Consider the following 25,517-nt stretch of genomic DNA (forward strand, 5'->3'; position numbering starts at 1 on the left):
TCTCACCTTTTGCTGCTTGTTTTACATAAGTAATTTGACGTTTTCAGTACATGTCACATCGATTCATATTTCATCTGCACATTAGGGTTTCATCAAAGAGAGAAAAACAGATGGCCCTTGGGGGGGTGAAAAAAATAACAATTAAGGCATTAAATATTACGGCGATTGGATCCAAGGTGAACGCGAACACCTGGTACGGACATACCCGCGTCAAAGGAAGGCAAGCAGGAAGTTGCTTGCAAAATCTGGAAAGAGAAAGAGAGAACGAAAGAGAGAGAGGATGAACAGAACAGAACGAATGTGTAAACATTTGACATGGTTTCCTCTTTGTTCTCCAGTGTTAAAGGAATCAAGAATTTCTGATTCTTCCTAATCATGATAGAACTCTAATTGCAAGTTACAACCACCTTTCCGGGTCTGTAGTTAAGGCATTCACTTTTTATTTAACTGAGAGAGCCAACCCGGGTGAACAAATCACCAGAGGGGGAAAAAAACCACAAAGAAATAAACATGCTCGATTTCATCGGATGAAAATTCCATTCTCCCTCTGCATATTGGACCAGAATGCAGCCCTGAAGTGAGATGTGTGTGTGTGTGTGTGTGTGTGAAGAGAGAGATTGAGAGAGAGAGAGAGACCGTCAGCAGTCCCGAGCTGAACTTTCAGCTTGAAGAGCTGACGATCTTACCCATACGTGGGTTTGCGGTACATTTGAAAACAACATGAAGAAACGTCCCGAAACGGCATGAAGGGCAGAGTGCTGAGGCAGTAAAAGGAGTGAAATGGAGCATCTGTCATCTGCGCATTGAAAAAAACAAAAGGGTTTGATCACAAACTTTACAGGAAGAAAGCAAACCTTCAAGGACTTAAATCCCCACGTAAGTGTCGCAGTCTCGTAAACGTTCCTATTTCTCAAGCTTGGTGTTGAAGTTTTAACACAGTGTGGATCTTTTGACGTTGTTTGGATATTCTTATGATATGTTAACCGGTTACTCGGGAGGTCGCGACCTGTTTGATTCGAAACGTTATGTGGTACATAAAGTCAACCTGAAATTAGCAAGAGAGATCATTTTGGGGGAGGGGGAGAGATCGGGATGTTTGAAATGGACCTTCAACGCACTGTACACGAGTTAAGCACCGCAGTCATTCAACAAGTAACTCTGTTTGGCAGACTCGGTTTTAAAAAAAAACACAGTCGCTGCAGCCCACTCTATACCATGGGTTAATCCGGAGTTAGATTAGTCGCCGGTTAGTTTCAAGCATGCGTCAATTTCATTTGCATCTGAAGTTCATCACGGGGTATGTGAGGCCGAGCGAGGTATCTGTGCACATTTAGGGGGGAAACGGTCAGAATTGAAGGCTCCGAAATGTAGTGCTCAGACTTGTCTGTAAGTTTGAATGTAAACTTTTAAAATCTCGGGGAATGACGCCTCTAAAGGGCTTCTACTAAATAAGGTAGAGTCCAGAGTCTGACATGGGCTGTCAGTAAACTGATGATATGACAGACATTGTTTAAAGGCCAATATAGACTTATCCAGGCCGATCCCGCATGTTTCTGAATTGAAGTAGGCCGTCAGCTCAGTTTCTAAGGAAAAGAAGATAAGGTTTTAACGGAGGGCTAATCCTATCTGATTTATGGATATAAAAAAGCTAAGCAGGTAATAGGAAAGACCCCACCGTCGATGCTGCAAATCCTCTATTCTGTGCAATTCCCCTTTATGATAAATGAACGTTACAAAGTCACCTTCTCACTGTTTATTTGAACGGTTTTGAGGGCACCCAGTTTCAACATTACAGTAACAAAAAACTCCGGCCCATTAATCAAGCTCAGATTTCAGTTTAAAGAATTCATTTATAAAGGCCCAGTGTCAACATTAGGAGCTGCTATTCGGTGCATGGGTTTGTAGACAGCGCAGGGTTTACATTTAGACAAATTTAGACAGATTGTGTGTATGTTCCAAAAGAAGAATATGCGTTTAACAATACTGAGCCGTTTACAGTGGACATATATTGCACTGAGAATGTCAGCGGTAGTTTAATAATGTAGCCTTAAAATCATATCTTGAAATACATATTAAGCATACCAAATGGATATTTTTCAGAGGCTTTTAGTGCGTTACTTGTTTTCGGCTAGATTGCGGAGGCCCGGGGATTGAAAACGGCGATTGCTTAACTTGCACGCCCATTGGATATGGTGGAAATGTGTAAGATTAAGATATAATGCACATGACGTACATAACCATTAAACTGATCGTTAATGAGTCAATTAAAACTTTGTGGTTAAGGTAAAATTGATGCGTCATTGAGAGGGACCAGAGGCACGCGCACAACCAATAAAAAGGAGAGCAAAACCAACATTTAAAGAACATTCTTGAGCACAAGAACTCTTGGGGAGTTTCAAGAGAGGTTGGTACAGAATCTGTACCGAAAGAAATGTTTGTTTATCACCAATTTCAATGTAAGTATTGTTTTATTCCGAACAATAATGCCACTGGTTCTAAATTAAGCTGGGGTTTCATTAATCATTTCTGACAATGTCTAAGTTGACTGACTGACCTTGATTGAGAGTAGCAACAGACTTTAGAGTATATTTTACTTCTTTAAAAGTATTACTTTTCCAACAAGATCTCTTGTATTTAAAGATGCTGTTTTTTTTTTGTTGTTTGGAGCTTTCCCAAATTGTTTTCAATCAACTAATCTATGCATTAAGGGGTGGGATGTAGTGCAGATATAATGTTGGTTTTGCGAAGAGGGTAGATGCAGACCCAAAGAAAGAGAATAACTTGCTAGAATAAATTGCTGAGTTTCTGGAGTTGTTAAATAGCAACAAATCCACGAGTTTCTGAGTCAAGTCCCTTGAATCTCTCGACGATTGTTGCCGCACTGGGAGAGTCCCATTGACTATCTTTCCCCCGCCCCCCAGCCTGTGGTAGCTCTGCCCTGGTCGCGTTGCGGCCGGCTCCCTGGAGGATCCCGCAAAAAAGACTGGTTAAGCAGTTCCTCTTTGCCCGTGCAATGCGTTTTATCTTTTAACGCCTCCAGAGTCAGAAAAAAAAGACACTTCCGACGTGGCAATGATTAAAAGCGTCGGCTTTGGCTTGTACATTACACAGACAGAACATGAATCACCTTGTCTTTCTTATCTGTAGAGTTTTGCTTTCAGCTACTTTAAGGAGTAAATATTTCAGTCAGACCGCGTGCAGATTTAACGCCCTTTTCTTTATAACCAAATAAATCTTAATGGAGGGATTGGGGTTAGTAGTCACTATGAAAATCTACCAACCAGTGTTTAAAGCAGATGAGACATATTTACAAGACGATCTTAAAAATATCTACATTATGAAAGCCATTCACCGCTTCGAAGCCCAGGACCGCACGTACACGGGGATAGGGAGAACCCGCTTACACCGGGATATTCGGCCATTAAATGGAATCCTATCCCATCGTTTTGAATGATTGCAACTCCTTGGCCGAGTGAATGCCGCTGCTCCAAGAGTAGCCCCCGGGTACAGACTCCTTTATCAACGCGGGCCAAGAGTTGTCGCTGTTTTAAACTACAACGTATGTTTTAACTCGTTAAGGACCGGTGTCTTACTTTCTGAAAACATCTTACTACAATATAACTATTATAAAACTTAATAAACACGCCGGATCTCATCTAAATTTAAAAAGAACAGTGGAATATGTTGGTCTCTAACATAACATGAACATTTTAACCCTGCATTATTAACTTGCTGCATTGGCCCGACAGTCCGTACCGCAATGAGGGACTGAAAGCGCCTCGAGTCCTTAAACGATGTTAGCACAGAACTAAATTAGTTATTTAATTGTGAATGAGCGTGTAAAACATATGGTCAGATATTAGGACGTTTACCACGTCTAGTCAACGTTATTCATTTCCACAGTACAGTCCGACAGCAATAACATATCTACCGGTCTGGGAGCCAGTCCTGAATTTCCCTCAATTCTGCCGTCCGAGTTTCTATGAAAAGTAAATGATCAAAAATGTCTTTAAATCGGAAAAGAAACCCGAGGTGCCGCCGAGGAGGGCGCTTTCCTCTGGAGCAGATTGAAACTGAGCCTCGGTCTAACAACTGACCGCATAACAAAAACCAACTCGAAAGTTTGCAGTTTTTTTTTTAGATCGTGTTAATTTGATAATGAAACAAGTACATGGTTTGAAATTCACCTACTGCGGAAGTGTTAACAGTAGAAATAGTGAGAAAAGACAGTGTAACGTTGGCAGCTTCAGGCAGCGAAATCTCGCAGGTCCGCTATTTTAAATTAAATATGATGATTATTAATAACCTCTCGAATATTAATACTGCTGTTAATATCGGGTTGATTGCTGACGGTAATATGCATGATTGTGACGCATTATGAACGGAGATTTCCCTTTATTTCAAGTAATAGAAAAAATGCAGAGCAGTCGTGATCTTAAGGGGGTGAGGGGGGCGCCCAAAATTGGAAAGCTGTGTAGGCGTTTGTGTGTAAATGGGGGAAGAGAGAAAAATGCTCAGGATCAGGCAGGCGATGTGAAATTGCTGGAGTCTAGTCCTGGCGCTTACTTTCCTTCAGTGCTGCGTGCACACACCATCCTTGTTATTGTTAACATTCAACGTGGAACTGAACTTAGAGCGTCCAGGAAATCGCAGAATCGGAAGAATCTGCGCGTTGATGAGCTGTGCAAAAATAACTCGCATTCCGACGCCAAATGTTGGATTTAGCTACTTTTCTGTTAGAGATGATTAAAAAATAATGCATAGATAACTAGCCCCGTGCAGATCCGCATTGCCTTGGCAAGTTTCTTGCTCGTGAATGTATTAGTATCGCGTTTATAATTATATTTATTGGTTGGTCTACAATTGCCTATCCTAAACTGACCTCAAATGTGCGGAACCGGCCGGGTTGCAGAGAGATCTGGAATAGCATTTGATAGTTGCAACCCTGCATTTATTAATTTGTTTGGCGTTTCTATTAGAGGCGAGCGAACCCATCTTTACACACTGTTAAAATATTACAAACTGTTCAAGTTTAGTGCAGATCCGCAGACGCAATGAATCCAGCCCCGCCGGACATCCGCAATGACGTGAATTCTTTCCCCCCCACCCCCTCCTGCCCTCCCCTCCTCTCTGTCTTCTGGCTGGATTCGAATGTTTTGCCCCATGATTGACAGGAACCTGTTCAAATAAAACATCACATGGAAAGCACATTTCTAGCAGTGCACGGGGGAGGGCGGGGAAGGGAGCCGTCAGTTTTGACATTTTCCCTGCAGTAGCTGGTTCTTGTAGGTACGTCTGCAAGTTTCGAGTGACATCACCCAAGCGGCTGGTGAATGGTGGAGTTCGACATCCGCAGCGGGCGTTTGCGGGGAAAAAAACATGCGGAATGGAGCTACTAAGACACACACTTTTTTTTTCCAAAAAAAAATGAACACATCTTTTAGATGAATCGGCCAACATATCTGAGGTAATAACGGCGCCTATTTCCACACCAAAAAAAAAACTCGCCTGGGAAAATGAAAAAAAAAGAAACAGTAGGGTACTGAAGGCCCCACACTCCATGTAACTTTTTTTTTAAGAGAAAAGGGAAAGGGAGAAAAAAAAAACTTTTTTAAAAAAAAAAGTTGAGATCCGTGGCTAAAACAAAAGGTTAAACTCGGATCTCTTGTGTTTGGTTGCAGTGTTGTAAGGGAGGAAAGAAGGAAAGGAAGGGGGCAATTGGAGCGCTTTTTAGACCCCTCTCCTATGGACGAAAACAGTGCTCTTTCTCCCAAGGCGAATGCTTTCAGTATTGCCTCTCTGATTTCAGCGGGCCAGCAACCAGGAAACGAAGCGATCCTGCAAAGTACTGCCTTCGGCAAGCACTTCGACCCCAGTCTAACTTGCAGTAGGATGCATTTTAGCACCGTGACAAGGGACATGGAAGGTAGGTGTTAGCCCAAGCGCTTTTTAAAAAAAAAAGAAATATAAATGTATATATCGCTAAAAGACAGCCCCGCTCGAATGAATTCCACTCAGACAAGTCTCCCGGAACGATTACGCAATTTAAATACGTGTTCGCCGCGTACACTAGGGGCTGCTGCCCTCAACGCTCCGAATCGCTATCGAACCGTGTGTCACCGATTAGTCGATATGAAAATAGGATACAGTGTGTGTCTTTTTTTTGTGTGTTCAGAGGGAAATGTGTCGAAAACGTTCCCCCCCCCAAAAAAAAAAACTACAAGTAAATGCGCTCGTTTTGGCTGGTTTTGAACGTGTGGGGCCAATCTGATAATCAGCCTGATGTCATTTATTTATTGATGGTGGATCCGTGTTTGTTATTGTCTGAATGGGTTTTCAATGCAATCGTGGATCCCCATTGTTTAAATGTTTTTTTGTGTGAGCGACGTCTCCCCCCCCCCCACGCCCCCCGCCCCTTCCCCCCTTTTAAGTAATGGGTGTCGGAAAGACCTTTAAAAAAAGGCGCACCGCTCTGTCAATCAGACCATCGGGGCTTCGTCCCAAGGCGACCAAAGTCACATTACCTGTAGGTCCTTATCTAAATAGAAAAAAAAAGGAACCGGTTTCATGGCGAGAGGAGGCCCTGAGCGGAAGATAAGAGCTCTCTAGACGTGTTGTACCACAGTGCAGGAGCGCAGCGCAGACTTCGGTGCCATTGGGTTAGTCTCTCGTACTAAGATCGGAGAAGGAGAGGGAGAGGCACAGAAGGACAGAGAAAGAGAGAACGAAAGAAAGGACGATAGAGAGAGAGAGAGAGAGAAATAGAAGCGGGAAAAAAAGATTTAATTTTTTTTTTAAAGGAGGGGGGTGGGAAGAGAGCGAGGAATAAATTGGGAAATGATCTCGGCGATTTCCAGCCCCTGGTTAACGCAACTCTCTCATCTCTGCGATGTTGCAGCTTTTACTGCCAACAGCATTAGTAGTTTGAACTCGTCCGGGGGTTACCACCTCTCGCCTTCTCCCGGAGACCCCGGCCCCTACAGCCACGAGACTCACTACGAGCCCTGCTCGGCCGCCCAGCACAACACTTACAGCAGTTTCGCGAGCAGCGGCTCCGCACCGTCCTCAGAAACCGACACCGGCCCTTCCAACTGCTCATCGGTCAACGCATCCAGCAAAGCGCCGGTCAAGAAGAACCCGAAGGTGGCCAACATCACGGTGCAGCTGGAGATGAAAGCGCTATGGGACGAGTTTAATCAACTCGGGACCGAGATGATAGTCACCAAAGCGGGGAGGTAAGGATTCAGGCAACTTTTTAAATACACAGCCGCCATATTTTGCATTGTTTAGAGCTCTTGGTGTGTGTGTGTTTGTGTGTGTGTGAGTTCTTTCTCTTTTTTCAATATGAATGTGTTTTTTTTCAACTTTAAATGAACTTTTCGGAACGTTTCGCCCGCTTTTCTTTTTTAAAAAACTTTTGGGTTGAAGCACATCTGTATGTCCAGCTGCCAATCCGGGTTTTTTGCAGACTTTTCGTATGGGCACATTTGACCGATAATTGTCCAGTTAAAAGTCAACTCGCTCCAATTCATTATTTTAAACTTTAAAAAATAGCACCGTATATCAACTCTCACCAATTAACTCCAGGGATTTAAGGTAAATGTTTAAATTGTGTGGGATAAAACTCGCAGTTGCTATTCCCCGTTAGTTTATATTCGAAGTCGTTTAAAGACCAAGGTTAGATTTATTTCCGAAATCCTAAATTAAATACCGCCCTTTCTTTTTACGCGCTATCTGAAACCATCAATAAATTCTCGAATGTGACCGAAACCGAAATACTAAAGGAGCACACTTGAGATGGTGAGACTGGGCTCGCTCCAATTACTAGCCGACAACTCAGATAGCCTGGCCTTGAAAGGATTGTAATAGATGCGAGTTAATAATATTAATATTGTGTATAAACATCTGAGGGAGAGCTGCCTGAGTCGCTGAGAGGCGAGCTGTTCGAACACACCGCATTACCCCGCGGTGAACTCGGGTCTGGGAGGTTAGTCAGGAGTCAGGTCCTTCTTTCATTTCATCAGATCTGTAACTAGGGTTTTTCTTTCTTTCACTTCTTTCTCTTAAAGAGAGGATGTCGCACGAGCGGCAACTTCTACCTGGGAGATTGTGAAAACAGATAAAGAACGGGGCGCTGCTCTGCTCCGTCTCTGACCTGCAGTTCCTATTGTCGGAGGGCTTTGTGCACACTCTATTTGCTCGCTATTTCGAGATAAATCGGGTAAACACACTTTACCCAATTCAAACCCCTCCACTCCCCCCTCGGCAGCTGTAAACCTGCAGAATGTCCAATTAACTCCGCGCAGTGAGAAATCAATGTGCGGGAGAGCAGAGCTCTGGGTTCCAACACTGGTTTAAAATGTGTAAAATTCAGATTAAAACATCTGTGAAATATTTTAAGGCTCTGTGAGCTGTTTGTAATATTACTATCAAACTAAAACCTGGTTGGTTCCTGCTTACAATCTGTGGGTCTCTCTTGTCTTTAAGACTTGGTAAGTTAGTTTCCCCTGGTACTGTCGATTCTTTATGGATCTTTAGATAATCGCCATATATAAACAGAGGAACGGGAGAGTTCCATATTTAAATTAAAAGTCAAGTCCATTTTAAATCGGGATGAAGCTCCGGGCAAAATAACATAAATAGTAACAGAGATTGTTTTGGGGCGTCTGGGTTGTTCTGGGTAATGCAGTTTTAGTAAAGATCCCCAATTAATCGTGGTTTTCAATTCAGCAAATGGTTTAAGATCTCACCTAAGCCGGCCGTGCTTTTTAACTCCAGTATGTTTATGAACGGGGAGCCGTGAACCTAAATCCGATTGAGTGGCCTCGATGCCACGGGTATATTAGTTACCGAGAAATGTTCAGCTTCAAAAAGAATTCAAGAAATAAAGCAGCGCATATCTGGGCATGATCTGAAACAGGTCGATCGGGAGGCGGCGTTTCCTTTTTATTCAGTGCCTTCAGTCGCAGAATTCAGTGTTTTTAGAGCTGCACTTCATCTTGTTCATTTGTTCGGCAGAAAATGGCGGTTCGGGAGGGGGGGGTTTGGTGGGAGGGGTTGGTGAACAGCATTAATATTGGATTAATGGGTGTCTCGTGGTTACCTTATCTCAACTCTACAGAAACCTAAAGTTTTAAATCTTAATTTGTTTTTGAAGTCGGTGCTCTGACGTTGCCAGTATGTTCCTTTAATTTATCCCGTGTAAGTTTTAGTAAATGTGAATGTGGGTGTTACATTAGTTTGACTCCTATTGTACTTTCAGCTATTTACCATAACAGCAATCAGTCTGATGGCACGGACTCAAACGATTCTGGCTCCTTGATGGTTTTTCTGCGCTCGTTTATGTTGTAAACCTGGCATAAAATCAATCTAATCCGTTTAACAAGTGCCAAATATGCTTGTAGGTTTTTTTTGGACTAGCATCTTGTAATTGTTGTTTTTTTTGTGTGTGCACATTTGACTGGCCTTTTCCCCCCACTTACATTGCAAAAAATACATTTGAAGAAATGGAGGAGTGTGGGTTTGTTTTGAAATGATTCGGCCACTGAACGTGGATGGGACTGACAATGGCTGTTTAAATTCCGCCTGCCGTGTGTTGCAGCTCCGGTCAGTTGTTTTAAAGAGAGAAAAAACTCTTCGAAATAAAACCTCTTTCTGCCCGCACAATGCTGGGAAAACAGAACGGAAAGGAAATGCTTGTTCTTGCCAAAGTCTCCCAATTCGTAAAAGTTTTTTTTTTAAAAGATAATTAACCTACTCCAGAGTGTGTTACTGATTTATATCTTTGCTTCAGGCCAGTTTGAGAGACGATGTAAAATTAACCTATAAGTGTGGCTAGGGCATAAAGCGTTATGCAAAGTCGTTATAAATATTAAACGGAGTTAAGCATATTCTAAAATTAAGCAAATATATATATTTATATATGTCCTACATATATCCATCATATAAACAAATCAGCACAATTACACTCAGGTTATTTAAAAGGGACTGTGATTTACAGGGCTTTCTATCTAATGCATGAAAACTATTACACGGTAACAATTTATCTTTCTTGGAGAAAATTTACTCAATGGCTGAACTGTAAATTTTATTTGACAAGTCAGATTGGAGAGAGAAAAATGAAACAAGTAAAAGCCAATTTTAAAACAGGACTGTGTATATAGGACCGAATCCTGGACTACGCACAACTCTATACTGTACATTAAAAAAACAACTGCCATTTTCCAGACTGGTAAAGTTGGAGCTTGCAATGGTAGAACGTTTATTGTCAATCTCTGAACGTTTTACTCGTTTATAAAGTCCGGATAATCCTACTAAATTTGTCCTTCTAAATTGCTCAGTGAATCTAGGCCTCATTCAGATATTGATGCCACCAGGACAGGTAACTCGGCGCATAGGCTATGCACCACTGTGTACTATTGTGTAGTTTTCTATTTGAAGTCTGCTTCAGATGAATAAAAGAAAAATCCGTTCCTCAGCGTACCCATAGCAATGAGTGCGGCGGAATATCTTGTGATTGTTCGAGAGAAAAACATTGATAGGTATTCAGGCGCGGGTGGGAAGTTATAGCATAGGGATTTTATATTACAGAAAGGTTGCTCAGTTCGCTTAGACTAATGCGGAGTGTTTGGTTGTAAATAATTCAGGGCTTTTCTAAACTCCCGAGAAGAATCATTCCCAACGAGTCAGTCAGAAAGGAGGTTAAATCAAATTGCACGCTCTTTTCCGTAGCCTGGAGCGTAGTAAACGTCGTGACATTACTTATTGTAGTTTCTAAATACAATGAGTCAAATTAACACAGCGTGCCGAAATCACAACTAAATTAAAATAAAATGTAATGTATCAGACTTCAGTGAACGGTTTTAATCGGATCATTGGATACAGGCCCTGCAAAGTTCAGGAGAGCTCAGTACACAATGTATTATTGTTCGCTCTAACACACTGTCTGGCAAAAAAAAAATGTTTAGGGAAAAACAAGGGAATGATCGTTATACAGCAACAAGTGAATGTTACAGGATAATATAACCTTCAACAGAAATGGAAACCTTAAAACATGTCCTGTGTAACCTGTGCAGGAAAGTAGCGAACATTCTCCACTCAGAATCATAGAATGTTACGACAAGGAAGCAAGCCATTCGGCCATGCAGTGAGCACACGGGCAATCCAGTCTGATCCCACTCTGCTGCTCGCTGCCCCTACCCTTTAATATTAACAGCAACCTATTTTGACAAAAGTGCATTTCGCTTTCTTTTATTAAACGGGAAAATAGATAATCTAAAAGGGTAAATCGTTACCCTTCTATCTGAAGATTTTACTACCCAGATTCTGGCTGTGCTTTAAAGTCACCCTTCCTTACGTTCATCTAAAATGTTGTTGAGCAGATAAACATTTTCCTATGGGAGAAATGAAGATTGTCAGATTTAAAATTCGGTTATTATAAATTCGTGTTCTTTTTATCGATGTGGTCATTTAAGGGACATACTTTATTAACCCTTGCGCACACACACACACACAAACACATACACAGCAATGCAGGCTGATTAATTAGAGCAGTTCCAGTGGGCATTGGCCTACTTTAGGGTTAGGATTAGATGCAAGGCTACGTAATATGAAAACTCCTGTAAAATAATCTCACGTAACCACAAAATAACCTGTAACAGCCATTTATTTTGTGTAGATATATTTTATTTGTATCTAGAGCACAGACCAGAATAGAAAATCCTTAAATTATCCCTAACTGAACTGAAGACAGCTGACTGAACTCTTGTATCTAGACTGGTCCATACATAATTAATTTAATATTATGTTGCAGTAACCGAGTTTGCAATCAACTAATTTCAATTATCACCTGTTGGGATCCTTTTATGAACGAGCACCTCGTCTTATCTTCTGTATCTATTATAAAATGCATTTTTAAATTTCACTTTAAAAGTAATAGTTTATTAGATGTCCGCACGCCAGACTTGGTAGTTAAATCTTTACACTGGGATCCGAATGAAGTGATACCCATTTCTGCACACAATTTATATTTTAACTTGTAAAATGAACAGGGTTTTGCTGAGTATTTGAATGGAGTTGATTTCTCCAATTCTCCGTCATATTTTTTAGAAAAATAGCAATAGTGGAATCATTATGGCATTCCTTTGCGTGGCCTTAACTTTCAGAAAAGGAGCAAGGCTGTAGACCTCTGAGCTACCAGATAGGTAGCTTTACATAGATCCCGTTGGCACTATTTTGACCCTATATTTTGGGAGAGGCGAGGGGTAAGCAAAGCACTGCCCTTTGTATGGTACCAAAGGTGATTTATTGTGAATCGACCCGATTTGGGCAGAAACCCAGGCAATGAACCGAAGCAGCTATATATGAAATATGTAACTGGATTTCCCCCAGGTGGGAACTGAGTGAGTAACAACAACAATTTACGTTGTAGGTTATATATAAAAAAAGACTTGCCAAGGTCCTTTCCAGGGAGGGATATCAGGAATAGGAAGGGGGAGCTGGAGATCCTTTCTGTGACCCGCTGATTGTAGGAGAGTTGGGACCAGCAGGTTTTGTCTCTCTATAAACGCACCTCTCCAATTAGTGACTGTGCGTTTTAATCGTCTCACTCCTTTTCCCCACTCACAGGAGAATGTTCCCGACTTTTCAAGTGAAGATTTTCGGCATGGATCCCATGTCTGACTATATGCTGCTCATGGATTTTGTGCCCGTGGACGACAAAAGATACCGGCAAGTAAAATAAAACTTTGTCAATATTTCTTTAGAGAGCGGGGGGAAAAAACAAATCCCAATTGCTTTTAGCATTGGCGGTGAAGCAGTTTTAGACGGACATTTCCTCAGGGCAACAACAACGAGAGATAAAAATAACCACCGGCAATGCAGAATACACATCGCTACCTGCCAACTTACAGTGCCAAAAAATCACTCTAATTTTGCTTTTGTATATATATATATAGCAATCGCCCTGCTTAAACACGGAAGAACACTTTTTAAACTGCAACCCAGGACTTCCCCCAGGATCTGTACACGTAGCGGCTTTTGCAGTTAAAAGGTGAATTAAATGATGCCCTCAATCTAAATCAGTTCAAGTGAAGCTAGATCAGTGTTAACTTGGCTATGACCAACAGCTTATTGCAAAGGACAGTTGTAAGTTTTGGATACTGTGTTTTTTCCCGTTTGGCATGAAATTGCAAATGAACTTGCGTTTTATGTTATTTATCGAAGATTGTTCAGAATACCGAAGCATAGGGTTGGATTATATAATAAAAGCAGCCATTATTAAAATGCAATATTGTTGCAGCATTTTGCTCTATTAATTGCCCTCCTTACGAAGAATGTTTTTTTTATTGCTAAGTCTTATCACGCAGCGCGTCCTCACACATTATCCAGTGTATCATGTAAACTAACCTGAATCCATTTGTTACAATGTTGAGTAGTTATTCAGTCAAAGCTACTGCAGTAAATATTGACACAGGAAACAGGCTAGTTCTGATCTACATTAACGGAGGATTTGTGTGGATTAAACACTGTGTACTGTGGATGGCGTCCTTTCAGTAGCGGCTTGTAACTGCAAGCAAAAAAAAAGAGTATTCTTTAAAGAGTCTTCATCCGAAATAAAATAATCGATACACACGCCGGAAATGTACACTGGTTATGACTTGAAGATCAGAGAGGAAAAGTTCAAGACAACATATGGAAAATGTACAATGAAAAGGGGCAATCGTTATTTCATCCCTATAACAGGCTGCAGCTCCAATGAAAAGATTTTAAAAATAAAATAATTAGCAGCTCTCCCTAGCTCTTCGCTGTTGAAATAAAGCTTCCGGCCACGTTATATAACCCTTTCTGGCAAGCTGCTGAAAATACTTTGTGTGAATGAACAGTTGCGGCAACTGTTTATTGTGGCTGTGTTTTAAAATACAAAATAATGGAAGGGAAAGAAAGTGTCCTTTAACCGAACGCGCCTGACACTCGTCACCTTCCACACACCCAGTCGTCTTTCATCTGTGTTCAAAAGGAATGTTCCTCGAGGCTTTTTGCAAGTTATGAAAAAAAGACGCGGGATTTTTGCTGCGTGACTAAGTCTGCATCCCTTTTTAAAAGTTGCTTTTTTCTAAAATTTACATTTTTTAAAGAGAGGGCGCCATTCCCCCACGCTCTGTTACACGTTTCTCAAAAAATAAAACCAACATAATATTCTGTGGTGTTCAATTAATTTACACATTGGTGAATTATACATAAAACTTTTTGAATAAAGGTTTGCTCTCTCAAAGAACCCAAGCACTGCGATTCGACACATTTTCTTGCACCAGTTTTAAAGGTTTGCAGGTGACACATAAAAATAATTCTGTCTATTAGAAAAAGGTTTCTTATTCTGGCCGTAAATCCACGAATTTATAGATTTTTCATCGGAATATGTGTTAGTGGAAACAGAATATGGTGCTGGATAATTAAAAGACTTTTGTGTTTTTTAGCACCTGATCATATATGACTCTGTATGTTGGGGCGAAAGGGGTGGGAGAGTTCCGTTATCGACTTGTGTTGAAGTTTTTATCTCTTAAGAGTGATTTCAAGAAAGCCTAAAGGTGCATATGGTGACTGCAAAATGAAAATGTAAGATGTTTATTTATTTAAGTGATTTAGATTAGGCAGGCCTTTTATAGGAAAGAATATGCGCGCGCCGAAGGCGTCTCCTCCACTGTTCTGAGTTTATTGTGGTGTGTTTTATTTACTAATAAGCTAGTTCCTCTTTCCATACCATTTTGAGCCTATCCAATTTTCCCAACTTAACCTTCGAATTACTATCAATGATGGCGCTATGAATATATATCTGGGTATGTTTTCACCATAAACTCTTTAATCCCTGCGTCCGAAGCATGAAATGACAATCATGAAAACCCGCAATTATTAGGCTGAATTTTTTGCATTTTAATTCGGGTTTTGCAGGACATCTTAACGTACCTTTCATCGGGCCGATTGAAAAAACAAGGGCAGTGGAAATTCTGACACGCTTATAAATTGAAACCTGGTTCGTCTTCTAATTTAACTTAATTGATTAATTGCGTTTCTTTAATTTTTTGCGCTCAGTTAATTAATTGCCCGTGCTTATTGATTTACTGTCCGGCTGACTGAATGTATTTATTTATTTTTGCTTTCTGCAGGTATGCCTTCCACAGTTCCTCCTGGCTGGTGGCCGGTAAAGCAGATCCAGCCACCCCGGGCAGAGTACATTATCATCCTGACTCACCAGCCAAGGGCGCTCAATGGATGAAACAAATAGTCTCTTTCGACAAGCTAAAACTAACCAATAATTTATTGGATGATAACGGTCATGTAAGTAGACTGAAGATTTACGTCCCATTTAGATTTTTTTTGCCAAACTGAGACCCATGAATTTTCAAATAATCTCCTTTATTATTTTTTTTTCTTCACGCAGATTATCCTAAACTCGATGCACAGATACCAGCCGCGGTTTCATGTCGTATATGTTGACCCAAGAAAAGATAGTGAAAAGTACGCCGAGGAGAACTTTAAAACGTTTCTATTTGAGGAGACGAGATTTACAGCGGTCACGGCGTATCAGAACCACCGGGTATGTGTATCTGGAGATTATTATTCATTATGGGATCATCCTCTGCCCTCGCACTGACGGGGCTGTCGGATTTGCAATACTTCATTCATCAAAGTTGTTAATGATCGATGACGATCTGGAAAGATTTTTTTACAAATCTGAAGCAATCATTAACTTACTGCAGCTAACTGCCAGACTTGGGCACCATTGTAGGGCAGTTAGCTTGCATTTAAAAATTGATGAAATGGTTGGTCTCTGAATCATAATTACTGTCATTTATCATAAACTGTGAACTTTTATTATTTATGTATTAACTTTTGAAATAACTGAACAGTTTTAACATACTGGAAATCGGGTGCAATGGGGACTGCAATAGTGGTAATTCCATTTTATATCCACGTTTAAATAAACATTCTGCGACGGTAGAAGATATAATGCATGGCACTGATTTAAGAGCTGTAAATAAATCGGTAATCTTAACCAAACAAAGGCCGTGCGGCGTCTGCAGTGAATTCACTGTAGTAGTCACTTGCAATCGCTTTGTGTTGCAGCACTTAAAGACACAGGGCTGCTCTGCTTCCCTTCAGGAATCAAATGCGCAGATGGGAAAAATAAACTATTTGTCCCCTTTAAATTTATTGAAATTTAACGTAAGGCTTTCACTGTGGCGAAAGAACTAAAAAAAAAGTTGAAACAACAAAAAAGGATTCTTATGCTCTGTCTCGCTCGCTTTCTACGTGCATATAAAATTGAAGTATGTATATGTGTCACCAGTGTCATGCCTTCGGATCTTCGCGCTAAATCATATTGTCATCTGTTGTACATCTCTGCTTGGCATGCATGAACCCTGATTACAGAGAGCTTGGAGCATGAAGCAGATTTTTAAAAGGCAGATTTGAACTGGCAGCTCCCGGTTGCCGTTTGAGAGTTGAAGTCTGTTTTGGAGAGTATCTGGGGAAATGCGTACCCTCATTCCAGTGCATCTGCTCAACTCATTCCCAAAACTTCTGCGCGGAACCTGATAGCTGAGGGAGCTCAGCTCCAAATCCATAATGTTGCACATTCAGCCAACCCCAAAGGCTCCCGACCTGCAATTATGACTATAGAAAACTTCCTAAAACCCACTGGGACACAATTATCTGTGTAAATTCAAGGCCCCGCTATTTTTTTTCACGCAAGTGTCACAGCAAGAAGTGTCAATCAAAGGTGGTGCGGGCTCAGTTACATATACACCAAGTGGGCTATATTCCACTTTAAATGACAATGCTTTTGCCAAACCCCTGAAATATTAGTCTGTAAGAACTAGAATATGAAGAGATCTCTCAATACTGGTTGTGCCTGTAAATCTGTTTCAGTTCGAGTTTTTTTTAATGAAATACCGATGTGTAACACTCTTGGCATGGTCCTGATGTCTGTGAACAGCTGTTCCAAGTCTGACTGCCATACCTCCTGCTTTCCGTCAGTTGACCTTTCCGTCTGCAACTGTCAATAACGGATTAAAGTTTGTTTTACAACCATTCCGGAAATTTACAGGGGCATATTTTACCCATGAATTAACAACAATATAAAATTTCGCGCCTGAACATTTCTGTATGTGACAGCACTGTATATGCAAGGGAGCTATCATTTAATAGTTTGCTATATTAGTAAGATGTTTAATGCAGCTATATCTGCCGCTGTAACGTGATTCCTCCGTGCATTTAAACAAAGGAGAAAATGGCTATAGAGGCCATTAAAAGTGACCGATTATCAGCAACGTATGTTTTATAGACTGTGACAAACTCACATACATCAACCTGACTTATAAAGGCTAAGCGTGCGGCATTAGTGTATAAATGAATATTGTAAAGTGCCCATTTATTTATCGTTTTGGGTTTTTTTGTTGTTTTTAAAAGGCTGACCTTAGATTTTACCTTTTATTTTGAAATCAATCCAACACATTAAAAAAAACCAAAGCACGCTGACCATTGGGTGCAAATACACTTTTAACTAGATCTGGGTTTCAGGCCGCGCGAATTCCATTAAGGGTATTTTAATATTTGGAGTAAATATATTTAAGAGGAAGCGCTAGAGAGGAGCCCCCCCACCCCCCCAAATAGAGACATCAAACTTGTTTTTTATAGACTAGTAGTTCAGTTCCACCGTTGCATCAAAACCGAATTGGAAATAAGTATTTATTTTTAATTTCCTCAGATAACACAACTAAAAATCGCAAGCAATCCATTTGCAAAAGGATTTAGAGACTGTGATCCCGAAGACTGGTAAGTCCGTTTCTTTAATGGAAGGGACGGGGAGGGAGTGACCTTCATTTGATAACATGACTATTTTTAACCTTTGTTTATGGTTTGATAATTTAAAGAAAAGAATTTATGTCATCATTTATTTAAAAACACCACACAGTACCTGAGATTGATATAAATGTTCTCGAATGAACAGTTTTGTGCCATATTTTAGGCCGAGGAATCACAGACCCGGCTCTTTACAGTTAATCAGCGCTTTCGCCAGAAACCGTAACCTGGTCTCATCACCGCAACAGAACGGCAGTGAGAAAGGTACAGCTTCGCATTCTTCATTCTGTGTCTCAAATACACGGGTTAATACCGCCAAACGTTGTAGCTTTTTTTTCCAGAAAAGCTAACTATGTGAGCCCTTTTTAATATATATATATAAAGCATAAGAAATTACTTTATATAACGTCTTTCACGTTCTGAGGACATCCCAGAGCGCTTCACACAGCCAATTAATTACTTTTTGAAGTGCAGTTACTGTTGTTATGTAGACAAATCTGGCGGGCAGTTTGTGCACAGCAAGCTCCCACAAACAGCAAATGAGATGAATGACCTGTTAATGTGTCTTTGGTGGAGTTGGTTAAGGGGTGAAATGTTGGCCAGGACACTGGGCGAACTCTCTGTTCTTCGAGGATCTTATATGTTTAATGTGAATTAAATGTCGCGTTTCTCTCTTGATTTTGGAGGACTCGTTGTCCCCCAATTAGCTTATTTTGTGTGAATTTAGAGAATGGATCTGGAAAATAGAAATGAATAACTTTAACATCATTGTTATTTGCAAGGTGAGGTGGGTTCTAAAAATTAAAGAGTACATTTCAATTCAAGGCTACAGTAATAATTTTATCAACCCTGTTTCTAAGCACAATGTGCAGTTCTGTATTAAACATGCCAAACTAAAGCCCCTAGTGTCCAGATCCACCGTGGATTGTTCTACAGCCACTTATGATAGTTCAAATGAAACGCACATTCTCATACACTTTAGTAAACATGCTGCTAAACGAGAGTGGAAACACTCTGGCCTCTGAGTCAGAAGGTTGTGGGTTCAGATCCCACTCCAAAGACTTGAACACATAATCTAGGCTGATACTCCAGTGCTGCACTGAGGGAGTGCTGCACTGTCGGAGGTACCTGCTTTCTGATGAGACGTTAAACGAAGGTCCTATCTGCCCTCTCAGGTGATTGCAAAAGATCTTATGGCACTATTTCTAAGAAGTGCGGGGGAGTTCTCCCAGGTATCTTAGCCAATATTAATCTATCAAACAACACCACTTAAAACAGATTACCTGGCCATTATCACATTGTTGTTTGTGGGATCTTGCTGTGCGAAAATTGGCTGCTGTGTTTCCTACATTACAACAGTGACTACACTTCAAAAATACTTCATTGGCTGTAAAACGTGAAATGCACTATATAAATGCAAGTTTTTTTCTTTACCAGTTGGACAGAGCCGCAATTGCTTAGAATTGCGTGTAGCCTGTAAAACAAAGCTGCTGATGGGGTAATACCGCTGGTGGTCACGTTCACGGTATTACCCCAATAGCAGCTTTGTTTTACAAGCTACACGCACTTCTAAGCAATTGATTATCCAACCTCAGATCAAAAAGGAAATACCCTTTTGCCACAGCACAACATTCAATAAAAGAATTGGTGCAATGGTCAAGTAATTTACGCTCTTGGAGCCTTCAGGATTTAAATAGCACCGTATCCCTGCCCTTTTTTTGTTTACAGCGATTTGTAAGGAGTTCCTGTGTTGAGACGAGTTAAACTAAATTATTCTCTCAGAAATCCTTCGGATCCCTTGTTGCACCAAATCATAGGGAGAAAGGAGAGAAGAGTTCATTCAAACACGTTTTTGATGGGGTTTGCTGGCCCGATCCTCACTTATGTTGCTCAACAGCCAGGCGTGTACAGATACGGTGACAATGGGACTAGCAGTACCCCGCACAGTACCCTGCTTCCTCCCCACACCCACAAATAAGGTGCTTATATTATTCACCTCGGAAGTGTGAGAGGCTGAGTTCGCCCTGCAGGAACAGAACCCTGTCCCCGCTCAAACCACCGAGCTACCGCAACAATAACACACATCCAAAACCCCATCCGTTATCTCCTCATTTAAAAATCTCATTTCTTTTTTCATTAGTCCCTGCTACCAACATTTCTCTGCAGGAATAATCTTGGTTGTTTTGAGAGTCTTTAAAAAAGGTGCACACTTTATTGCAACACACTTTCAGACGGCCGATGGCCTAAGCATTGACATAGTAATGCAGGGTTCGTATATCATAGCTAATTCCAGTATGTGTTAACTTTGCTTTGCATTTATTCCTTCAATAGAATTTATGGATTGCATTTCCTGTCATTTTTGAAGGGAGAACAGCCCAATCTTTTGCCCAACTGTTCAGGAACAGGAACGGATTTCAGATACATAGAATTACACAGAATGTACAGCACAGAAACAGCCCATTCGGCCCAACTGGTCCATGCCGGTGTTTATGCTCCACGTGGGCCTCCTCCCACCCTAGTTCATCTCACCCTATCAACATATCCTTCTATTCCTTTCTCCCTCATGTACTTATCTAGCTTCCCCTTAAATGTATCTGTACTGTTTGCCTGAACTACTCCTTGTGGTAGGGAGCTCTGCATTCTATCCACTCTCTCGATTTTTCTCTCCAATTCCTTATTGGATTTACTAGTAACTATCTTATATTTATGGCCCCTAGTTTTGGACACCCCCATAAGTGGGAACATCTTCTCCACCTGTACCCTATCAAACCCCTTCATAATTTGATGGTTCATGATTTGATAAGTTGATGTTCTGTGAGATAAAATTCAGCCTGTGGGACTCTAAACCTTGGCACATTGTATTTGTAGATGGAGACACCAGAGGTGACTATGACCGGGATCCTAGCCGGACAGCCATGCACGCGGAACATCCTCATCAGCAGCAGCTAATGTCCCGGGTGCTGAGCCCGGCTCTCCCCGGCGGACTTCATCCGCTCACCCGGCCAAGCCCTCCTCACGAACTGCGGCTGGACCCCCACACGCAGCCACCGGACAGCCTCCATCACACCTACAAGTACCGTTCATACCACGATGCTTACATCGGTGCCAAAGCCAGGCCGACCCCTTACCCGCTGCCCGGCATAGCGGGCCACAGCTACCACCACATGAACCCCACTGCAAACATGTACCCTGCCAGTGCAGCCCCCACTAACTATGACTATGGGCACAGATAACCTCAAGGATTTCCTGCTACGTACTTAAACAAAAAGAAACTACTAAATGCTGCAAACTAAAGAAGATGCACAAAAAAAAGGGCGAATTATCTGTCTCATTGCTTTAATTGAACTGTTATCACCGTTTGCAGTTCGAGAGAGGTCCGTGTTGGAACCGGCACGCGCTCAGGTTGAGTGACATTTCACTTTGATGGGTCAATGACAGCCCGGCGGTTGATTGATAGCCCACTGACCAATGGCAGTGCAGCTGGAAGGCGGGGCTACAGGCGTGATTGGCTTGTGAGTGGGCGGGTCCATTTTTTTTAATTGTAAAGTTGCGATTGGTTTTTTTTTTAAAAATTTTTTTTGATTGTTTGATTGATTGACGCGGCGCTTCACCAATCAGCGGGCTGCGTGGCGGGAGATTGACGGCACTGGCCAGCCAATTGGAAAAGGCGCGGGCGGGGTTCTTGTTTCCCAGGGATTGGCGCCAAAGTGGGCGGCGCCGTCCCCACGTGGCGGGAAATGGAGGGAGAGGAAAGTGAGCGAAGTGGCTTCAGCGAAACGACTGCACTGAAAACTGTGGATAATAACGTAAAACGGCAACTGGAGTTTTATTTGTTTTTTTTTTGTTTTGTACGGCAAAGGTGTCGAGTTGCACTTTCAGCTTTTGAGAGAAGCCATATGTTGTTTATTACGGGGACGGTGGCGACAATTTCACAATGGCACGAACTTATCAAATTTAACCACGTAGTCCAAAGGCTTAACGAGTTTCTGTTACAGTGTGGCTTCGATTGTATTAGCAATGGCTGTATCATTCAGGCAGTACAGTCGTTTGATTGTGTGTTAATACCGGTGGCCATGTAGACAAATAAAATGAGAGCAGCACATCACATTCCCGGTGCATTAAGTATTACATTTTAAACGAAAATAACAAAGATCATTTCAGAACCCACCATGAATTATTGTATTCGCTCAGATAAGATATACAATGCAAGTTAAAAGCTACCTACTGATCCAAGCATTTGTAATATTGTAATTTAAAATATATATATATATATATTTCTCTAGTTTTGTGTGCAGATTGCAACTAAATATTATATTTGGGAAATGGATGTGAGGATGTATTTTACATATATTACTGTGTTACTCTTCAAATACAGGCATGTGCGATCAGATAATCAGCCCTAACGTTATTTCTATGTCCGGATTTTAAATCGCTTGTATTTCTTGTCCCTTCTGCTTTCTATCAGAGAATGCCTTAATTTCTGTATGTGTTCTGAAACAGGCTGAAACACGACAAGAACAACAACAAAATCGCCGACTAGTCGGTACTTATCGTTATGCCATGTTGTTATTTTGTGACATGTTGAACTGTGTATACACATACGGATATTACCGATTCAAATTATAGTGCCAAAGGTTTGGTCACACTGATCATATCGCGGAATGAAGTTGGTATTTATTGTTCCTTGCAATGTGGATGACGCAAATGATTATATTAAAAACACAGGGACTGTGTGGAGGAGTAACAGTAACCTAAAGGATGGCACCTGTAAACAGGGATAGTGTAGATAAGTGTAGATATTTAACCTGTAGATACTGTATATTTAGATAGTAACCATTACCTTTTAGAGATCGATATTGTTTTAATGTGAAAACGTTGTTTGTTGTAAAATGGCTTTCGTATTTTTTTAAATGAACCAGCGTGTTGTAATTTTCTATATAAACTGGTAAATTTAAAGAAAGACTAAATGTTCCTTTTTCTCTTCTAGTGAATAGCATCATTATTATCATTTAGGGAAAAAAATTCCAAATGTATGTTGACAACAATTTTTGAAGCTACCCACTGTACTTAGACTTTATAAAGACACTGTGATGGGTTGACCCTGTTTGCTGAGTGTACGGGCTCCCTGTAAATGTGATAAACCCGGGAGCTGACAGCCGTTTGACAGTCAAGAATATTGGATGGAGTCCAAGGACGATGTGGATGTGCTCGGTTAACACCTCGAATGCAAGAGTATGTGTGAAAAATAAATGGGAAGCGTACAAACTGACCAACTTTTGGTCCTTGTCACCATCATCCCAAGTTACTAGAAATAGTATCGAAGCGAAGATGTCTTTAATAAATAAATATCACGTTAATAAAAAAAAGTGTTTTAGAAACCCATCCTGTCAGAGAGCAAATACCTCTTTCTATTTTGAGTCTATTTTTGTACCTCTATATGTTATCCCTTCTTACAAAAACCAATGAACACATCAGGAACCGTGAAACTAAACAAATCTCACCCGAAGTGCCTCTCTCCGCCTCCCTCCTCTCTATTCGCCCCACTCACAGTCTGCACAATGTTAGGCGCCGTTATCTTTTTCACAGGAGACATCCGCTTTGAACGCTGGGGTTAGGAGATAAGGTCCAGGAGATCCGACCTTAGAAACATAACCCAGAAAGATTCCCAGGATTAACACTGGAATCAGTAAATTGAACCCATTAGAAAAGGTTGATTATAGATACAGACACGCAGTACTGTAATATTTGTAGCAGGCCTCTGACTCAGAAAAGCTTGAAAATCACACGGCTATTATCAAGCCCATTAAAATAATTCAACTAAAAATCCTCTCAGACTTCCACTGTGATTATAAAACATAAAACAACTCTTTATGTATTTATTTATCAAAGCCCATGTTTCATTGTGTAATATGTGGGCTGTGAAACTGTTGTAAATTGCCAGTTAATTACAAACAGCGTTAGATCTAATAGATAAAAACAGAAAATGCTGGAAACACATCATGTAAAAGAGAAAGAATAGATTCATTCCCGGGATGTGTACTCTTCACCAGAATTGAAATCTAATTTAATGGAATCGCCACTTCAGATTTTAAAAATCTAGTCGACGAGTAATTAATGACACTGAATCGTCTAATGAAATTTTAATCATGGGCTATTCCTATTTTATAGACTTAAATATCAATGTTGTGTTTAGTGCAGTTGTGCCTTTTAATCCTTAAAATTAGAGCCAGTCCATTCAGGAGTGAAGTTAGGCAGCGCCTCTTCACACAAAGGGCAGTTGAAATCTGGAACTCTCTCCCCCAAAAGGCTGTGGACGCTGGGGATCAATTGGAGCTTTCAAGACTGAGACGGGTAGATTTTAGTTAGGTAAGGGTATCGAGGGATTTGGATTAAAGGGGTTGAGGTACAGATCAGGCATGATCTCACTGAATGGCGGAACAGGCTCGAGGGGCTGAATGGCCTCCTCCTGTTCCTAATGTTCCTTACAATTCACTGTGTTAAAACAGACTTCAGACGCCTGGACCAAAGTATAAAGGATCGTTCAGGAAAATAGATCAATTCTAATGCCCGACTGATTGTTTCCTTAACATTCGCGCGTTCTCCACTCTATTAGAAAAATAACCCAGTTTATGCCTGACTGCGGGCCAAGGAGTCAGGCTGATGTTCAAACTTAGCGACACCTTCCGTCTCATTACACCCGGGGCCTCTGGAGGCAAAATAAAACATGCAGCTTTAGTTTCCAATTTTCTATCTAATTGGAGAACATAATTTAAAATGCAATCGGCGGCGCTGCGGAAAATGAATTAAATGAAATTTGACCAACCCCGGCAGAGGAGTCTGTATCACGGATTGGCTTTTTTGATATTCACCCATAGAAGTTTCCACGGTCTGACATAGGGTTGCCAACACTCCAGGATTGCCCTGGAGTCCCCAGGAATCAAAGATTAACCTCCTGGACATTGCTGCGAGCAAACCCGGGAGAAAAATCAATAGGGGTATTAAAACAAAATGTGTGGTTTGTTTCATTTTCTTTGAATACTTTTGGTTTATTAGTTATTAAAATATTGGAGATGGGGAAAATGGCTGAATGACTGGGTGGGGCGTGTGGAGTCGGCAGATCCTGTGATGAAACCTCCAGGAATAGGTCCAACCAGAGCTGACAACTCGAGTCTGAAAACAACGGTAAAACTAAATGGCCATTAACATGGTAAGACTGGGATTTAGACAGCGTCCTCTCGAAATCGTCGCAAAGCGCTTTACACTATTCCAGGTGCAGTGATCATGACACAGGCAGAATCTGTTAACTCGGCTTGTTTAAGAGTGCTGGCGGTAGAAAGTGATGGCCATAGGCAGGGGAGTGCGCGCAATATGGCCCACGGTAATGGGTTCAACAATAGCAATAAAACCGACTTTGTTTATTGGGGGGGGGGGTGGTTGATTATTGGAATTGACATGAAATGTTGGCTCATGGTTAAATAAAAGACTTAACCGCAATGAGATGGTTTTGCAACACTTAAACCCCCCTTCTCCAAAACCGCACTGATACTTTTTAATAATCACCTACACAGGTTGGAAGCTAAATTAACCAACACTGTACCCGCTCACACACGACGTGGATTTAAAGTGATATTTACACATAGGAGAGTAATGAGAAATGG

At 41.1% G+C, this 25,517-nt stretch overlaps 1 protein-coding gene across 4 annotated transcripts; it reads left to right on the forward strand.

Moving 5' to 3' along the window:
- The first annotated feature begins 2,296 nt into the window (after positions 1-2,296).
- On the forward strand, positions 2,297-23,230 carry tbx1 (T-box transcription factor 1). 4 transcript variants are annotated; one of them, XM_068006110.1, is made up of 9 exons: positions 2,297-2,456; positions 5,810-5,926; positions 6,899-7,235; positions 12,628-12,729; positions 15,162-15,333; positions 15,437-15,592; positions 17,765-17,832; positions 18,008-18,123; positions 20,728-23,230. In XM_068006110.1, exons 1-9 carry the CDS (start codon positions 2,432-2,434, stop codon positions 21,090-21,092), a joined length of 1,458 nt encoding a protein of 485 aa, XP_067862211.1. In that variant the 5' UTR covers positions 2,297-2,431; the 3' UTR covers positions 21,093-23,230. The 4 variants fall into 4 exon arrangements, with proteins under 4 accessions (XP_067862211.1, XP_067862212.1, XP_067862209.1 ...); XM_068006111.1 differs by lacking the exon at positions 2,297-2,456 and adding an exon at positions 5,139-5,467; XM_068006108.1 differs by lacking the exon at positions 2,297-2,456 and having other exon boundaries at positions 5,476-5,926.
- Positions 23,231-25,517: the final 2,287 nt, after the last annotated feature.

This window comes from Heptranchias perlo, chromosome 25 (genome assembly GCF_035084215.1).
Source record: "Heptranchias perlo isolate sHepPer1 chromosome 25, sHepPer1.hap1, whole genome shotgun sequence".
In the NCBI taxonomy this organism is placed as follows: domain Eukaryota; kingdom Metazoa; phylum Chordata; class Chondrichthyes; order Hexanchiformes; family Hexanchidae; genus Heptranchias; species Heptranchias perlo.

What these genes read in the sequence shown, in the direction of transcription:
- tbx1 (XM_068006108.1), top strand. Translation starts at nt 5,746, where the DNA reads ATGGACGAAAACAGTGCTCTTTCTCCCAAGGCGAATGCTTTCAGTATT. An exon ending in CGTGACAAGGGACATGGAAG is followed by an intron (nt 5,927 to 6,898) that starts GTAGGTGTTAGC and finishes GCGATGTTGCAG; the next exon opens with CTTTTACTGCCAACAGCATT. An exon ending in GTGGACGACAAAAGATACCG is followed by an intron (nt 12,730 to 15,161) that starts GCAAGTAAAATA and finishes TGCTTTCTGCAG; the next exon opens with GTATGCCTTCCACAGTTCCT.